The sequence below is a fragment of the Centroberyx gerrardi genome, chromosome 9 (assembly GCF_048128805.1).
Source record: "Centroberyx gerrardi isolate f3 chromosome 9, fCenGer3.hap1.cur.20231027, whole genome shotgun sequence".
Taxonomy (NCBI): Eukaryota; Metazoa; Chordata; class Actinopteri; order Beryciformes; family Berycidae; genus Centroberyx; species Centroberyx gerrardi.
This window is the reverse complement of record NC_136005.1, coordinates 17,941,767-17,960,396: the sequence shown is the minus strand read 5'-3', so window position 1 is coordinate 17,960,396 and position 18,630 is coordinate 17,941,767. Positions and strand designations below refer to the sequence as shown.

At 42.4% G+C, this 18,630-nt stretch overlaps 1 protein-coding gene across 1 annotated transcript in view; it reads right to left on the bottom strand.

Moving 5' to 3' along the window:
• The window catches only part of herc2 (HECT and RLD domain containing E3 ubiquitin protein ligase 2), a 50,449-nt gene extending 32,991 nt beyond the window's left edge, over positions 1–17,458 (bottom strand). The window contains exons 1-20 of the mRNA XM_078285479.1: positions 17,372–17,458; positions 16,392–16,500; positions 13,600–13,693; positions 13,235–13,366; positions 8,590–8,812; positions 7,239–7,339; positions 5,402–5,543; positions 5,194–5,298; positions 4,898–5,069; positions 4,320–4,493; positions 3,827–3,844; positions 3,059–3,247; positions 2,760–2,911; positions 1,951–2,108; positions 1,683–1,796; positions 1,293–1,544; positions 1,017–1,210; positions 733–933; positions 282–510; positions 1–125 (exon numbers count right to left, since the gene is read on the bottom strand). Of these exons, the coding sequence (XP_078141605.1) occupies positions 1–125; positions 282–510; positions 733–933; positions 1,017–1,210; positions 1,293–1,544; positions 1,683–1,796; positions 1,951–2,108; positions 2,760–2,911; positions 3,059–3,247; positions 3,827–3,844; positions 4,320–4,493; positions 4,898–5,069; positions 5,194–5,298; positions 5,402–5,543; positions 7,239–7,339; positions 8,590–8,812; positions 13,235–13,366; positions 13,600–13,693; positions 16,392–16,463 (2,847 nt within the window). The 5' untranslated portion in view covers positions 16,464–16,500; positions 17,372–17,458. The remainder of the gene's footprint in view (positions 126–281; positions 511–732; positions 934–1,016; positions 1,211–1,292; positions 1,545–1,682; positions 1,797–1,950; positions 2,109–2,759; positions 2,912–3,058; positions 3,248–3,826; positions 3,845–4,319; positions 4,494–4,897; positions 5,070–5,193; positions 5,299–5,401; positions 5,544–7,238; positions 7,340–8,589; positions 8,813–13,234; positions 13,367–13,599; positions 13,694–16,391; positions 16,501–17,371) is intronic.
• Positions 17,459–18,630: the final 1,172 nt, after the last annotated feature.

Genomic DNA, 18,630 nt, shown 5'->3' with positions numbered 1-18,630 from the left:
CTGGATCTCAGCAGTGATGGCTGCATTCAACGCTGATTCCAACCCCCCATCAGCCATTAGACTGCTGACCAACAGGTCGATCATGAAGCGACGTCCAGGACTGACGCTCATCTCATTTCCAGATGCTGAGAAACAAAGAAAAAAAGAATTCAACACCTAGTTCTCCAGTCGCAATCATATCCTCATCTTATTTCACATCAAAATATTAGCAGTATTAATGTACTACTATGTGTTCATTATTGTGCTAAACAATGTTAATAGATGTTCTGTTTTCCACTCACCTGCATTAGGTAGGAGAGAAGATAATGCCCTGGCCCTTTCCTCAGCAGTGGGCAGCAGCACTGACCAGCCACTCTGGAGGACAGCCTGGGCAGCTGTCTGCACAGTATTGAGCACCCCAGCATTGCTAGCTAGCATTACCACCGTCTGCTTCAAGTTGTTGAGCAGCACACTGCCAAGCCCCAGTCCAAGCTCCTCCGGATCCACCTGGTTACTGATGGCTGCGTGGAGCTGAAGGCAAGACACACAGGAAAATATTTAGAGAAATACTGTATGTTCTAATTTGGGTCAGCCAGGTGTAAGCCTAAGTGTAAATACAGACTAGGTGTGGAAAGATGTGATCTTGGGATGCCAGAACATTGTTGAGAATGAGGTGTCATGTGCCTAATTCAATGAAAAATCTATGATGAAACATCCGAAAACAACTTCAGCAGCTGACAGACTGCTGCCTACCTGGAGCCTGAGCAGGTTGAGTGTGGCCACTACCATGCACTCCTTCTCCTGTGGGGGGGGCCAGTCGGAGCTGCCGTCCATGCCCTCGCTGACCTGTCGCAGGAGCAGGTCCAGCTGCTCAAAGGTCATGGGGCACACGTCCACCACAAAGGGCACACGCTGCCCAACGGACCACTCCGAGCACGAGGACCAGGCGAAGCTCTGCAAACACACGTCCAACATTATATCTTTTGGGTCTACCATAACTAGCCCATTAGATCAGCAATGACAGCTAAGTACATTACCTGTCCTGGGCCACAGGAGATGCCCACTATGTGTTTGGAGTTGAGCCCTGGGAGTGCCTTAGGTTGCTTCTTATTGGAGAACAGTGTATCAAAGTGCTGTAGTTTATCATTGCTGCCCCAACTGTGCACCTCTCCGTCATCAGTGAGGGCTAGGCAGTGTGTGGAACCCACGGCGACGTCCACAACTTTCTTTCCTGATCGCCAAGGGTAACAGACAAAGGTCAGTGCTTCAGTATTCCTACTGCTTCTGAAGACATTTTCATATAGTTAACTCACCTTGTAGACTGTCAAGCAACTTGGGATAGCGGACATGCTCATCAGTGCCGTGACCTAGGCGTTGGTTGTCTCCCTTCCCCCAGGTGTACACCTGGCCGTCCTTGGTGAGGGCCACTGAGAACTGACTGCCGCAACACACCTTCACTATGTCCAGGTCCTGCAGTTTCTCCACCAGTTTGGGCGTCTTGCAGCCATCGCTGCCTCCTCGGCCCAGTTTACCATAGTCTCCATCCCCCCAGGACCACACCTGACCTGTAGAAATAGAGAAAGAAGGTGGTTCAAGTGAATAAAATGCTAACACTACAGTCGGGGGGTGATGGCAAGGATTTCTATGGTCAAAATTCAAGCCAACAGTGTTTCTAATCTGTGATTTCCATTTCTCGCTCTTACCATTCTCTGTCACAGCAAGCGTTTGTGCATCACCACTCCCACACGCCACATCCAGCACCTTTAGTCCTTTCAGCGCCGTCACCAGCATGGGTGAGGTCTGGTCCTCGCTAGAGCCTAGAAAACCATTCAGGAGAAAACTCTTTTTCAGTAATGAAACATAGAAGCACTGATGAAGAGGTCAAGAAGGAGAAAAAGATGTTATTATTGTGCACACAGGAGACTGGAAGGCTGAGACAGTGTCCAGCTGTTGAGTGTAGATGGAGCTCACCGTGGCCTAGGCGACCATAGTTGCCTCTGCCCCAGGTATAGAGCTCGCCATCAGCTGTGATGGCGGCGCTGTAAGTGCTCCCACAAGCAATGTGCACCACATGCTTTCCTGTCTGTTTCCCATTGAAGGCTGCAATCATGGCAGGCTCCTCTAGATACCTGAAATAAAGTAGACATGGACATGAGCCTCCAGCGCCATCATTAGCAGGAGCACCTCACATGACTTGATGTGGCAATATACTTGTGCAATGGTTGAAGCTAGAGGTGAATACCTACCCAGGGGTACCAGGTTTATGGCAGTATGATAAGGAATACTGAAATGCTTCCTACAGATTCAGGAATTTGGGATCATTTGTCCATGTAACAAGGGAAGGATTTCGGGAGCCATGGAGAAGAATTACCATTTACATCTAAAACATTTTTTCAGTATTTGCTCAAGAAACCTTTGTTGAAAAGAGCTTTTTCCAAAAATGTTTTAGGGTTTTTAGGGCAGTTCAGTGGCCGTTCAGGATGCCATCTTTGGTTTTCAGAGATTGTATCGAGTGCCCCAAATGGCCAAAATCTATTAAAGCGATAATGTTACCTCTGTAAACGCCACAGTTGCAAGTCTTTCCAATGTGGCAGTATCAGGATTTCCATGTAGGCTCAATCATTTTAACGCTATTATGTTTATCTAAGGTGTAACAAACTAGGTTGAAATACCAAAATGGAGTGATCCTTAAGAAAATTAAATATCAACTTGAAAAAACATTTCCATTTCAAGTCTTATTTTGACTTTTACTGAGACTTGGGTTTTCTCTAGTTACTCACGTGGTGTCCCCATGTCCAAGGCGGCCACCATCACCGCAGCCCCAGGAGAACACCTCCCCATTGGACGACAGGGCCAAGTAGTGCTGCCCATCTGGATGAGCTGCCAGCTTCACAATCTTTCTAGAGCTCAGAGCGTGGACTAGCATAGGAGCCTGCAACAAAATAATTCAGTTCATCAGCAGCAGACATGGGAATAAAAGGAGAGAATTGTGCTACTTCCATTTCTTCAGAATAAAGCTGGTTTCCATACTTGAGAGGAATAGATAAATAAATAGAAAAAAACCCATAAGAGAACTGACCAGAGTGGTGCTCTTGTAGTTCTGGGTGTAAACGGCACCACTGCTGGACAGGATGAGGAAACCCTTCTCTGAGCAGACGATTTGTGTGACTCCCAGGCTGGACAGGGCCTTACACTGGATGGGTCCGTTGACATTGGCATAAAGCTTCCAGCCCAGCAGGCCCCAGGCAATCACCTCCTGCAGGGTTCCCTGGAACAGAGAGAGAGATAGAGAGGGGGAGAGACTCAGTGATGTATTGATTATCTGTCGTTTCGGCTGCATGATAGGTTCTCCTTTGGAGAAACCACATAACCATATCAAAGATACTGCCATGTAAAATTCAAGACACACTCATACATTTCCCATTTGAGTCATTGCTATTCAAGGTTTTTCCAAGGGAAGCATCATATTTCTGTAGCAAAATGTCCCTTTGGGAATAATTATTTATACTGCTAGGGACGTGAGGCATGATATACAGTAAATGTATCAAGAAGGTACCTTTTTGAAGCATATTGCTTCATTCAAAAAGATTTAGTTCAACTCCCTTTACTCCCTCTGCAGCTCAAATTGTGGTGGGAATACCACCCTTCAAAATTTTGTGGTTCACATTAAGCAGCGTTTTTATTTACTTTACAATTCAGCATAGCCAGTCTCCCTGCAGAGGAGTGAAATTCATATTTAGAGAAAAGGTCCAATTAAGTATTTATGCAGGAAAGCATTCTCTGAAAACAAAGATGACAGCACCCACAACCTTCTGCTACAAGATGTATAAAGGATTGTCTCATTTACCTGCACATGGCCATGGTCCTCCAAAAAAAACAAAACACAAAGACAGAAAGGCAATTAGTATCAATAAGGCTCCCACTTACAACTCCTATTTCTGATGGGTGTTGCACAAAAAAAAACCTCTATACGCAAATCAAATTCTGATACCCAGTTCCACCTCATCCAAACAAATGTTAAACATGCCCATGCCCTAACCCTAACCCTTGTGAATTTGCCTGAAAGAAAGATAAAAAAAAAGAAACCTATCTGGGAAGATACTGTCAAAGGGAGGAAGGAAGAATGAAGTTCGAGGATGACCATGCTTATCATAATCATGCTGTTTGTCATGCCATACAGTACCAGTAAAGCAACACAGAGAGTGATGTTTAGGATGTATACAGCACAAAGTTGATAAAACAGGCACATAATTCAAGCAAGACTTTGAGGAAAGGAGTGGCATCAGTGGCCAAAAATCACTAAAGCTCAAGCATCGAGAGGCAGTGAAAAGAGTTGACACCTTGTGTGAGGTGGGGGAGCTGCAGTGTGGAGGGCTGCAAGGAGAAGCCAAGCGGTCCAGGTGAGCCATGATCACCACAGCGGTCTGCCGCAGGTCAATGGCCAGGTCATTATCCTGTGGCAAGGTCAGGTAGCGCAGGAAACTCTCATTTGGACTCAAAGGGGATGCGAGAATCTGAGAATCAGAGCAAACAACCACAATGTACTTACTACATAATACTATGTGATACTTTATTCTCACCTGGGAATAAGAGAGCTGAGGTATTCCAAGACAGGGGTTCCCAAATGATGAACGTTTTGTCTGAGGGACCCCCATCTGAGAAGATTCTTGTTGTTAAATATGATATGGTACAGAATTGGATAACTGTTAATATTATAGGTGAGGAGACAAAAGTTGGGAGAGTGAAACTGTTTCTCAATCCAATAACATTCTCTCATTGTCCCATCTTCAAATGACAAATATTTAAATTATACTATTCCTCATTTTCATAGGGTGACCCCCTGGAACCTCCTCAGTGATCACTGGGAACCACTGCTGTGAGATATACAGAGGCGTGTTTTTGTAGGGGAAATTTTCACCTCAGTTTCTTCTTCGGGAATGGGCTCCTCCTTGCTACTGTGTATGTTGTGGAAGCGCTGTAGGAGGGGCAGCAGAGGAGCACTGGTTCCCTGGGTGGACCGCTCATTGTCCATCTCTCTGGTGCCACTATCCCACAGGCGCAGCAGCAGCAGAACAGCGGACAGAAGTTGACTGGAAAGGACACGATGAAGAAGAGGCAGAGTAAACAGTGAGGAAACAGTATCATTTCAATTGCTGAAGGATATCAGCATGAGCAGAGAAGCACGTATATGGTTAGGAATTAAATGGACTATACCTGAGAGTGCCCCGCTGTACTGCCAACTCCAGCAGAATGGCCAAGGCTAGGTGCTGGTCCTGCAGAGGAATGTTGCCTTTGGCACTAGCACTTCCATGTACATCACTGGTCCCAGAGGAGACAAAAATATATGGGAATCACACATGCTGCTTCACTATTATTATAAGGTTGTACCACTACCACAGCGACCAACGAGTTACCGACTGACCTGAGGAACTTGGTAGCCCTCTCAACAACCTCCAGCCACACCGACGATACGGTTCCCTCGTCAAACAGCGTGGCCTCTGGTAAAGCCCGCAGGGCGTCCAGAGACTCCTGGAGAAGCTCACTGCAAAGATCTGCATCATCACCTGTACCAAAGCACCGATATGTTTAACAAATGGATTGCAGAGGTGTTAGATCATAGTATATAGAGGATTTTCTAAAGTACAGAATATATAGCTTGCCAAACCCGGCAATAGTACAACATGAGACCTCAAAACATTCAGGAATACATTGGAAAATGCTATAAAGCCTTTAAAAATAGCCAGAGCATTTATTTGTTTCAACGATCAAAATCACCAGGCCTTTGAGACATGCCATCATTGGTGACAGGCTTTAGTTTTATTTGCACATCAGCACAAAGACACCAGATAATAAACTTGAATCTATAATGCTTAATGGATTGGTGACCAGTTGAACTGAATGAGCATGAGCATAGCAGGTCCAACAACATCAGCAAGTTCTGCAAGATCTAAGAATGCTCAGATGGTGTTAGAAATGTGTTCATTCAGCAGGTGACGGGTGAAAAAACGCTAAAGAAATCACAGTGAGAGAATTTATGTTACCCCTCTGTTGTTATTACAGTACATTCAAGGAATGCAGCTAGACTGAGGGTGAGGGCCAGAGGCTCAACTGTGTGTGTGCTGCTCATGTTACAGGAAGGTTACAGAGGAGAGCCAGGCACTTTGTTCCCACCCAGTCCCTGTGGACAGGCTGCACTCAGCCTCGCATCAGCATACATAACAAAAAGAGCATCTCTACTTGCTAAGCTAACAAGGAAGGGCTTTAAAACTAATATAGACACTACAGAACCTGCAGATGTGTATATATTTTGATGTAAAAAACATACCATATATACCACAAATGACACACTATTAGGTTCTGCAAATGAAACATAAGTCACTCTAATGATTAGCAAATTTGGCAGCTGAGCGTCATTTAACTTCTCCGCATCTAGGTGAAATGTCAGCTCCACATCTGTCTGGCTACAATGAGGGATATCCTATTTCAGTGGTGCTGGTGGTGGAGTCTGCTTCACCCAGGCCGGAATGGTCATTCTTCAAGTTGGGTACACTCATCCCAAAGCAGTAGGGGGTTTACCAAAAAAAGCCCTGTAACACAGGAGGCTCTGACCTTGGCATCTTTAGGGAAGTTTTTCAAAAAGACTGGCAGGAACTGCTGACAGGCAGACAGGCTCAGTCCCTCTCCCTCAGCCTAGCGAGTTGGACCTCCCATCCAGCTGTAGCTGGATGGTGATGGTCTAGAAACCTGAGAACAATGTGCTCTAATCGGAATGCGCTCAACCTTTGAGCATTAGGTTTTATTGGTTGCCAGATATGTCACTCAAATGAGCGTAGGCAGTGTCATCACGTTGCACAACAATATGGCAAACATAAATACTGCTGCCCATCATTTGGACCAAGCACTGAATGCATTTATTTTCAAGTTCTGCCTGCACAGTCTATATAAAACTTTTGCAAATTGAATCTAGACTCTTTGGGTCCAAGAGACGAAGAGTCTGGTTAGGCCCAGACAACCTCTCCCAGGCCCCATCCTACAAAAAGTCACACGGTCCGTCATCCAGCCGACACCGCAGGCCAATCCTAAAGACACAGCATTGCACAATATGTTGTGTTGTTTACCCTGAGCAGCCTGTAACATTGTGCAACACACTGTTAGTCAGCTGTCAAGCAAAGCTCCATGACCATGGCAGCAGCTACCAATCCATCGCCACTACTAGGGCGCCAAGTGTCTTCACTGGCAATATTCTGGGATTTGCTTACCTGACCTCCAGGCTCGGCGCAGGAAAGCAAAGGCAAAAGAGAGAGCTGCCCTGGAGCCGACTCTGGCCAACCCTTCTACACCTTTACTGGCCGGGCGAGGGCTGAAATAACAAAGGCAAACACACATGGATCAACTCAAACTGCAGATGAACTGTTCATTGAGATTAGAATACATCACCTATCTGGAGAATATTGTCAACACTCAATCAGTCATAAGCCCCTTAGTGTATGAGGTTTTAATGTTTGTCAAGTGGTCTATGTACGTTTTTCTTCTTATATTTTCATTATGAATAATTCTTCTTCATTTTATTAGGTGCTCGAGAGCACCTCAATAAGAGCCGGGCTGTGTGTGTTTGTTGGTTTGTTTGTTCATTCATTTGTGTGCAACGCTCTTTGCAATGCTCAATGCTTAGGGGAATTGCAGTATGCACGCTTTAGGCTGCACAGAGCCCTAATGCTTAATTTATCACAGAGGGTTGCAGAGAGGGCCAGGAGACACACACTGTACAAAATGTAACTACGCACCACGGGGCTGGAGACACCACAGAAACATTGATTGGCTTGTCACAGCAGTGAGGTGGGATTTCTGGGGAAAAAAACACTACCTCACGCTGCTTCTGGCGCTATATAATATGCAGAAGGGACTGCACTTAAGAGCTTAAGAGCCCTGCATAAGGGAAATACAGTGTGCGTTCATACACCAGGCAGTACAGCAGAAGTCATGGAAGCATGAGAAATTTTCTGTGTCGGGGTTATATATATATAAATTGGAGCTGGAGATGTTACTTTGAAAAAGTTCATCCGGCACTTTCCCCCCTCAAGACCTATTGAATTTACCAGGAATCTGCCTTTGCGACGCTGGTGTGAACAAAAGCCATAAGATTCCCAGGTCAAGCACGCAAAAGGTTACGGTAGTCTTGCACAATACGCTTTCATGTAGAGTGAGCGAACCAATCACAAGAGACTCTGGGGTGGAGTATTGCATTCTACGACTTGCTCACAGCAAGCACATTTGTTTGGAGCGGGAGAGTTAAAAGTTTGAAAACCGGCAAAGTGACAACAATTTTGTTTTTCAAAAGTATAGAAATTATGGAAGCGCATTGCGTTCATCTTGACAAACAAAATTCTCCAGGTTTTTCCGTAATAAGATCTTTTCTCATTGTTATGAGAAAAGGATCTCCTAATATAATAATACTATATGGTTCTGCCACACATTGCCAGTCACAGAGCCAGGTTCAGCATGCTACCTGGGACAAATTGCCTGATCTTTGTCATTCTCGGGGCTCACTGGAGATCACAGCTGCTATTCAATTCAGTTTCACCAGTCAACTTAAGTTCTCCATTACTGTACCTCTTATTATCAACGGCGGGCAGTGGTGGGCTGGGGGGGGTCTTCCAGCGGACCTTGTACTTCTCCTCCATCATGCTGTGGCTGAGAGAGATGAGGTAGCGCTCCAGGATGACCAGGCGCTGGCGCAGGCGCTGGGCAGACAGGGTGCTCTTGGCCATCTGGCCCGAGAGCTTTTGCTGGTCGTCAACCAAGACCATCAGACAGTCCTTCAACTCATTTTCATCTACACACACACACACACACACACACGTACAGGAAAGGGGCAAAGAAAACACTGTCACACACATGGAATGATGGCATGAAAATTTCTTTTGAAGTATCAAGTACCGTTATATTGATGACGTTTTTTGTATTTACCAGGGTAATATTGACGAATTGAAGGATTTTCTTACATTGTTGAACAGTTTTGATTGTAACTTAAATTTCACTATGGACTATAGTAAAGAAAAGGTACACTTTTTCGACATGTGGGTTATGAGAGGGTTATGAGCGCTGGTCTGTTATCCACCACCTTGTATAAGAAGGAGACAGATAAAAACACACTTTTATTGGCCACCAGCTCCCACCCCACACCTCTGAAGAGGGTCTCCCTAAAAGCCAATTCTATAGACTAAGAAGGATTTGTCACTCTACTGAAGATTTTATGAAAAAAGCTAGTGAAATGAAATCCAGGTTTGTTCAGCGAGGATATCCCATGTCTTGGGTGGACCAAGCGTACAACATAGCACTCCAAAAACCTCGCTCTGAACTTTTAAGTACCAGCAATAAAAACAGGAAGAAGTTCTCTGTCACATGCATGACTACATATTCTCCCAACTCACACGTTATTAAGTCAGTTTTTAAAAAGCACTGGCACATTCTACAGTCAGATCCAGAACTATCTACTGTCTTTCAAGATCCCCCCCTCTTTGTTTTTAAACGCGACCGCAACTTGAGAGACTACTTGGTACATGCGTATTTTGCACGTAAGAATAGACCTGCACAACCCATTCAGACACTTCTCAGCCCTCTCCCCAATAGGAATTACCGCTGTGGTAACTGTGCACAATGTAACAACACCTCCAAGATTACACATTTCAGTCATCCACACACAGGCAAACAGTTCCCTATCAAAAGTGTGATTACCTGCTCTTCCACTCATGTGGTTTACATGTTGCGTTGTCCTTGTGGTTTATCATATGTAGGTAAAACCAGTAGAAAATTGAAGCAACGCATCAGTGAACACAAGAGTGCAATACGCAGAAATTACCATGATTATCCTGTTGCTATGCACTTTAATGATAAAAAGCATGACATCTCTTCCTTACATTTTTATGGTATAGAGAAGGTAAAGGTGCCACCTAGAGGTGGTGACCATGACTTGTTACTGAAGAGATGTGAAGCTTTTTGGATCTTCACATTACAGACATTGTCCCCCAAAGGTCTTAATGATGAGTTGCTACTTAATGTGATGCTGTGAATATTAGTTCTGTATGGGATCAGCCAGGACAGATTCCTATTTGATTGTTATTAGATTTATAAATTTATGAATTTTCTTCTATTGCCCAGGTATTGAAGCCCTGTTTGGATGATTTTTGCACATTGTCTTCATCATCCCTATGTTTATGTACTTCTATTGTGAGATTCAATGCATTTCAATTGTGAGATTAAATGTATTTTTCTATATTCATATTTTTTCTTAAATTTTTTTTCCTATTTTTTATTTCTACTATTATATGATTGAATGTGGCTATGTACATTTTGTATTGTGGTAACCTACTGCCTATTTAGAGGTATATTTATGGGGTAGCCTAAACAGTGAAATTATGATAATGTTACCCTGAGATTTACCATTAGCCTAATATTATTATTGTCATTATGGAAGAGATGATTTTGGATTAATTGTTTTCAACTTTAACTACATGATTTAATGTTTGTATATAAATTTATGTAGTTGCCATCCATCATAGATTGTGGAATGTCCACTTTTGATGGTGGGTTGTGCCTTCTAATTGGCTAAATGCACACAGACTGTGGGACTGATTGCCTGACAGCTCATGGTCCCTGATTGGCCTCACCTGAGGAGGTGTTGGCTATATCTGTCTGGAATGTTCTTTGTTCCTCAGTTTTACCTGATGTAGGTCTAAGGACCCAAACGTTGTATCAGTAATAAAGTTTATTGCAAGTAAAAGGACAGTGTGCGGGAATTCTCTCTTCTCTTGAAGTATTAAGTACAAAATTATTTGTAAAAGCAATTTCCTCATTTCTAATGTCATATTTCATATTTACCTCAATATTGGTTATATACTATTTAATGCTATTTATCAGGAAAATTAAATTAGGTCTAGCCATTCTAAATGCACTTCACAACAGAAATTGTCATTGGTACTCTACACAATGCAATTACAATGCAAAATACATAGCATTGGATTAATTTCCCCTGACTATAATTATGAGGACAAAATTGCAAGCAAGGACAGCATTTGCAACGAGTTGCTGATCACAAATTCCTGGAGAGACTGACTGACTCAACATCTTTACAATATGGCTACTAGAGGTAAAAAGATCCTCACAATTCTTTGTGGACTACAACATGAATCTGTATTCATATCGTCTTGACAGTCAGCATCAAAAACTTGTTTTTGTAATTTTGTATCTGTACTGCAAATGAACAAACCAACCAACTAACACGCGGTATACATAGACCTCATCAGAGGCCTTTACCTTTACTTAAAACATACTATGAAGTTTTAATGACTCTGGCCTTAACATTTTGACTGACAACTCTTAACAAGCTTAACATGATGCACTGGGGGCTTGTTTTCAAGGTAACATATATAGAATGTTCTGTAAGTTTGTCTTTACCACAGAATTATCATACTAGCAATTTTAAAAAAATACACAATGCTCTCAATAGTTTACAGTAAGTATGGCGATGAAATCTCTTTCTATAATCATTGTTTCTTCATTTTAAAAAATGAATCAATCAGTGGGTGTTTGGCTAGCACCATCATTAGAGCAATGCAACTCCCCGCCCATTAACTTATAAAGCTCTCACTCATATTTCCTTTTTCATCAGAGCCACCCTTCACAAACTCCGCTCTGACTTAGTTTCCAGAGTTCTAACTTAAAATGGATTTTATAAAATAATTCACACATTTCAGTAATGTGAAATCTGGATGCATGAAAAGACTAAAATTATGAACTTCTGCATCCAAAATGGTTTCTGATCAACCAAGTTGGCCTATACAACATTTTCATAATTGTATAATCATAAATGTAACTACAGCACAGCTTTTCACCATCACACTAACGATCAGCACTGCAGTGGTGTTGCAAGAAAGGGTCGTATTTCACATAAGCTTATTACTTCTAGCCTTAACACAATTATTTTGACATGAAGAACTATTTTTCCACCACATTCCACATTTTTCCCCGCTGTCCTTCATCACAGCCAGTCCATTGTTCTGATTTGATGCAAGAGAAAATGCTTTAGTATGTCCCTATACAGCAGTGCTGCAGGGAAGACAAGATAGGCCAAAATAGCAGATCTGAAATCCACTTAAGCTTTATATAAGCTAGACTGGCCTGAAGTTCTGTGAGCCACGCTCTATAGTCAGCTGCCCTTGGCTGTCAGGACAGATATGTATTCCAGACAAAGTCTCCTCCTATTTATTATACATTACCCGAGGCGAAAAAAATAACTTGAGCACTGACAAAATCACGGGGTATATCATTTCCTCTTCATAAAAGATCTAGGATTAAAAGGAGAGGTAAGAAAAGCATCCACTGCTAGGAATCAGGGCAAGGCTTTTGTCATGTATCCCTACAGCGCTCTGTTTAAAGGATCCTAATTAAAGAACAATAGGTCAGGACTAGGCTGTATGTGTTAGACAAACTGCTGAGACCAACATATTCTACATCATCTGAGCACTCAATGGAAAAGCAGGAAGTAGGCTATGATGTTTGAACTTTAAGCATCAATGACAGAGCACTCGCGCACAGAGCGATCCAATTACACTCACTGTACTGCTCTTGTACAGTCAGAGCAGCAAGAACACTTACAATACATAACTCATTACAGTTAGGTTGTGTGACTTCCTGGCTCAGTCAATGAAAATGTACCAGCAAAAACAGCAACTGCTAACCATGTAGCCCCCCACCCCGCACCCCCCACCTGACGCTTATCTCCTGCCACCATAACACCGTCCCACCCAGTCCCGCCAGTAAACACAGCCTGGCGCAGAGAGACAACCCAGCGTTGGACCACATTATAGAGGCTACCTAGATTAGACTCCAGAGGGGTAAAAATAACCACTCAGGCCTGCAGACTGCAAGTAGTCATTTCAGTTCTTCCACACCTCACGTGCCAGCAAAACATGCAAACACCAGCAGGGACTGACAGACTTGGACTGGATAAACTGAGAGGTTGGCCAATGTGTTGAAATGGTCAGTATCCCAATATCTAAGACACATTTCAATGTGGTGAAACCGTCTGCTGCCAACGCGGTACTAGTTTCTGTATTTGCAAACCGCAGGGGGTAAAATAACAAAAGCCACAGCGGGAGAACAGGGCAGCACAGTTGTAGATCAGATTATAATATTTTGTATAATCATTTTGTAGCTATTCTGCGTAATATCAACCTTGTTCATGTAGCCCTCTCACCTGGCTGCCGCCCCCAGTCCCAGGTCTCAATGATGGAGTGATGGACAGATGTTGACGTCTCCTCCTCCTCTTTCTTCTCTTTATCGTTGGACTCATCCTTCTTCTGAGTTCCAAAGCAATCAGTGCAGTCCTCTAGAGAGTCAAAAGAAATTTTGATATTAACCTTCAGAGCTTTTCCTTATGTCTTCGTTTTTTCATTCAACGAGATTAAGGTGCCGTCCCTGTTCCTGGTTCACAAGTATTCATCTTAAGACATCATGGAAGTTTTCATAAAATTGACCATGTCATCATAAACAGGCAGCAATGTGTAAATCTGTCATGAACGTGGAGGAGTAAATGAGTGCCGTAATCTCACAGTGCCATACCTGGGTGAGCTGATTCTTCTCCGTTGAAAGTTATCTCCTCATCCTTTACCATTTCATTCCACATCTCACTCAGTCCCTCTGGAGAGAACGCCCGCTGCCAAAAGACAAAAAAATAAATGCTTTTTTTTTTCACTAAATAATTTTAAATAATCAAAAATCAGCACGGACAACATTTATAACTCCAATTTAATCATTTAAATGTTCAATGAATTTTCACATCTTTATTTGCTTTGTGAGTTTAGTTAAGTACGTCATAATAAGGTTATTATCACATTATTCGAGCATTAAAATCACAGCCAAAAATGACAATAAATTATGATACAAGATGGCTCTAATGTGACTGCATTATGAGTTGTTTTCGGTGCTATATTGTCACTTCAATGTTCCTCCCACACCTTAACTTTTGGCGCATTATTTGAATGTATTACACTCCTGTTTAAAAACGTCTGTGTGTAGCATTTTTAAAACTATACTATACTATACTAACTACTAGTTTTTAACTATGATACCTTGGTGTATTTACCATAAACAAATGAGACCATAGTCAAGACAACTGGCAGCTTCTATCTCATACTAGTGGTATTGTTAGTGCTGGTGTTTTTCAACATGACCACATTTCCTATAATCCCATAGCTTCCTGTCACAAAGAGAATGTTGCTACTTTTCTACAAATGTTTAAAAATAAAAGCCCAAACCTAGAAATTTCCATCCGCATCAAGTTTGAGATTCTTCAAACTGTTTGACTTTTAGTCACATCACAACTCAAGTTATTAGTCTCTTATACTTAAACACTATACTGTAGAAATAATCAAACCCGTTAAGTTTCCAAATCAGTTTCACTAGTATTTAGCTGTTGCATACCGTTACTCCTTCTACCAAGAGCTCTGCCATTCAATTTCAGAATGAAAAAGTCCTTCTTACGTAAATCTGCTAAAAAATAATAATCAGTTCAGAGGTCTTCTCTTTTGCCGTGCTCAGGAATGAGGCTGTTTCACACAATTATGGAATCCAATCAGTGCAATACAACGAGTTTAGAGTCCAGTTTTACTGTTGTAAATCTGTAGTTGTCACACAGACCCACATATCCATCAAAAATACTGAAATTCTATCCATATTCAGTATTTTGTAGCCTATCCTTTCTGGAACCATTCTCCAAACGGTAAAAATGTGCTGTAAGAAAATAAAGTCCAACCAAAAAATATCAAATATAGGTGGAAAATGAAGGTCAGAAATGCCTCTTCGTCTCTCAGCTCCCACTGCTTCAAGTATCCATCTGGTGTAAATAAAGATCATCAGCCTGGTGGTACACATTCATGCACAACATTGCTTCACTAAGAAATACTGGTGGAGAGCCAACTCTTGCTTTCAAGGATCTAACTCTCAAATGTCAACAACATGTAAACTCAAACATGACACCAGACCAGACATGCAACACTAAGGCTGTGCGGCCTTCTGGACTAAGGAGAGCTCAAATACTGACAACACATGACACATCTACCCCAATTTAACACTCAATTGGCGATCCCAACTAATTTTCATAATCAGGGTGAATCCAGACCAGTTGCAACAAATTTTGGGGAGGTGAGAGCAGACAGCTTGCTGCACAGACCATTTTATAGTATGTGAGGGTTAATGACTCAATCTCATGTCTCCCAAACTTTTTAAGTCCATCATATTCATCAAAGCCCTCATAATTACTAATAACATGGTTTGTTTTCACAACTTCCAATCTCCACTAGCTTACCAGATAATTATACGCTACATCTATCTGCTTTGACTTGCCACCAAAAATTCATGAACATGGGAAAAACATAGGAAAAATATGAATTCTCTGTGAGCAAAGAAGCCGAATGCTGCTGGTGTTTACAGAAATGTCTAAGTGATCAGGTGTGTGTCCTCTACAATCACAAGGTTCTTTCTGATTACTGCAACAGATTCAGCCTAATAATTCTTGCCTATCCAACTCTGAACTTTGATTCTGACCATCTCATGAAAACAGGATTGTGCGAGTTGAGGCTGGCTGTTTCTGGGATGGCTACAGATCTGGGTCATGTAATTTGCATACCTTTCTGACGCCATCGCAAGAAATTCTTTGAAAAAAAAAGTTGAATATAGAGAGAAAAGACTTTTACCATCTCCTAGGATTTTAGAGGTCTTGTAGTCCATCCCCAGCATAATAAGACACGATGAGACTGACAACAATCTAATAATGGCAATAAACCTAATCCTAAACCAAAATCCTTGTGTAATTCTAAGTCAAATGTCTGAAAGCAATACAGTCATTTTGCATAGTCAAAGACAGTCAGGATTACTGTCACAGATATAGTAGCTGCTATATGATTACCTGGGAATAATGACATAAATTCCAAACAAAGCTTATGCCATTGCCATACTATTGAATATGACTATGTGGGAATGTTGATGTGAACATAGTCAATAATATATCATCTCTGTCAGGTGAAAACCTCACATCTCCAAAATGTCAACTTTTCAGGAGCCAAGAGAAGCAGCCTTGTTTTCAGCTTGAACACCATGTATTTGAGACTTTATCCAGTGTTTTTTAAAGGGTGTTATAAGCCCAAGGATGGTAGAATTTTCTCAACCCATAGAGGACCAAGTAATCGGTTGATTGAAATGAAAACATCAAAATCACCAAAATTGGAATTGCAAGGTTTTCACATGACAACAGTCATATATTATTTGACACATTAAATATCATGTTGTTCATTAAATCCTAACAAATCCAAAGTGCCATCTTAATAGAAAGCCATCCTCTACATAAGTCAACTTACCTGTAAGTCTATCTTCAGCCATTTGTCATGAAATCTCAGCTGAGCATCGAGGGTAAAAGATGGAGAAGGCATCTTACCCTCTCCTCTCCTGGCTGCAAACGCAGCCAACCTGCAAGATACAGCACCTCTGAAATGCTGTTGCTGCTACACGTCACATTTACAATGTCATTGCAAGAAGGGAATCAACCAATTCTGACTGCTCATCTATTGGCATTAGAAATCGCTTGTGAATGAATGAAGGTTAAGTCCTCATAACATATTAAATTACATTGGTGCATGGTGATGACATGTCTCAGTGAGCTTAGTTAACGTTAGCTAACTCGCTTGGTCGCCTGTCCAGTTTCGCAAGACTACACTGATGGTGTAAACATCATTAGTTAAGGTTCGAGATGAAAGCTAACGTTAACACCGCTAAGGTTGCATCTCAAACTGGTTAACGTTAACTGGTCGAATCACGCAAGCAAGGGGAACGAGCATAACGTTGGCTACTAACGTTAAATAGCAGATTAGGACTGCACCTCTAGCTATCATCAGCTAGCTAGCGTTAGCTCTATTTACAAAACTGGGTTTAGGGCCAGAGATTTTTACCAATACCTATAAATGTAACGTTAGACAAAACAATAACATTGGTAAGTGCTAGCAAGGGCAGTCTCCAACTGTTAACCTTGTTAACCTAGTTCTGATATCAGACAGTACCCTGGTTATAGTCTTGGGAGGAGGCAACATCACACACTGACACAGCATCAATAGCCCCGAATGTAACCAAGTAACGTTGACACTAGCTTAGTAGCTAACTAGCGTTAGCTTGCTAGACAGCTAATGTTAACATAGCGTTAGCTAACGCTAAACCAGATCTCGTCATCCAACCGTCGATGAACAAGCTACTGTGATATGACACTGGATCGGATGAGATGCAACGTTTCGGAGGCTTCAACGAGACTGTAAGTATCATGTTGATTTTAGCAAGATTGATATATTACCTGCGGTCTTTTCTTATGCTATTCTCGTCCCTTCAGCTGCTTTGGTGCATTAAGAAGTCGTTCATATTGGACTTGATTGACAGGTCGTGGACCGGGGCACGAGGCATGGAAACAAATTACGTAGCCAAAGCTAGAGATTGAATGCGATTGATTTGGACCACCCACTACCGCTGAGGCGGGGTTTATAGTGTGAAATGCTCTGTAGCCACAGACAAAACTCCGCTCGCTCAGATCGGCCCGTGTAATAAACTGTGCGCTCCTCCAGGATCAGAGGCGGGACGAAGCGGGGGCGGGGTCGGACTGGAAGGAACATGACAGGCCGCTAGGGGGCGCCGTGTCCCAGTCTGCTCGAGAAAGAGAGAGAGGGGTCCGCCGCTGGACTGTTTTGGTTTGCCTTTGCAATGTGACCAGTGGCATTCTAGTTCAATGGCTTCCAAAGTGGGGTCCAGGGATTCCAGGGGCCCCAGGAAAATGCGGAATATTGCAATTCGCTATTCTGCTATTCAATTCGCTATGCAGTCGCAGTCATCACAGCGAGATAATGTAGGTTTTGACAGACCTTTACTTTCCCCACTGTTATCTACCCACCTACAATATAAAAAGTTTGCACTGTTGTACTATATCATATCTGACCACAAAATGTTTCTCATTTAGGGGTCCCTGGAACATAATCTTCACAATCTCTGCAAACACCTAAACTGCTTGGCAACTAGCTGCAATAATCAGCCTGGTTTAGCTGATGATAGTAACTCGGCCAATGATGGACCATTCTCTGCATCATATTGTCTCTGCCCGAGAAGCTGTTTATATTATTACTGACAGAGAAAATCTGTTTTTGCTTGCAGAGCAATGGGTTACAGGATAGATGGTCGAGATTTACACCTCGGCAGCAGGGCGGACAGGCAGGATGACAAGCACTTTGGTACTTGAGATGCTCAATGCTGTCTGCAAATGCAACTACCTCCAGAGTTTATTTAGTCTCCTTCTGTCTGATTGGATGGCTGTGAAATGTCATCATTTGATTGGTTGATCTGTACATGTGGTTTTCTGCTGGCATGCCGGGTTATTAATCTAAATTAATCTGACTATAAATCATACTTAACGGAAAAATATTAAGATGGTAGTGTAGTAGGTAGACTTCAGCGCTAATGCGCTACCATTCAGCATCCTAATGTGAGGAAGAGAGAAATGTTGGGGTGATGTTGCAGTTAACCAGAGAAACTGGGCATGCGCACTCTTACACTTCCTGACTACAAGCC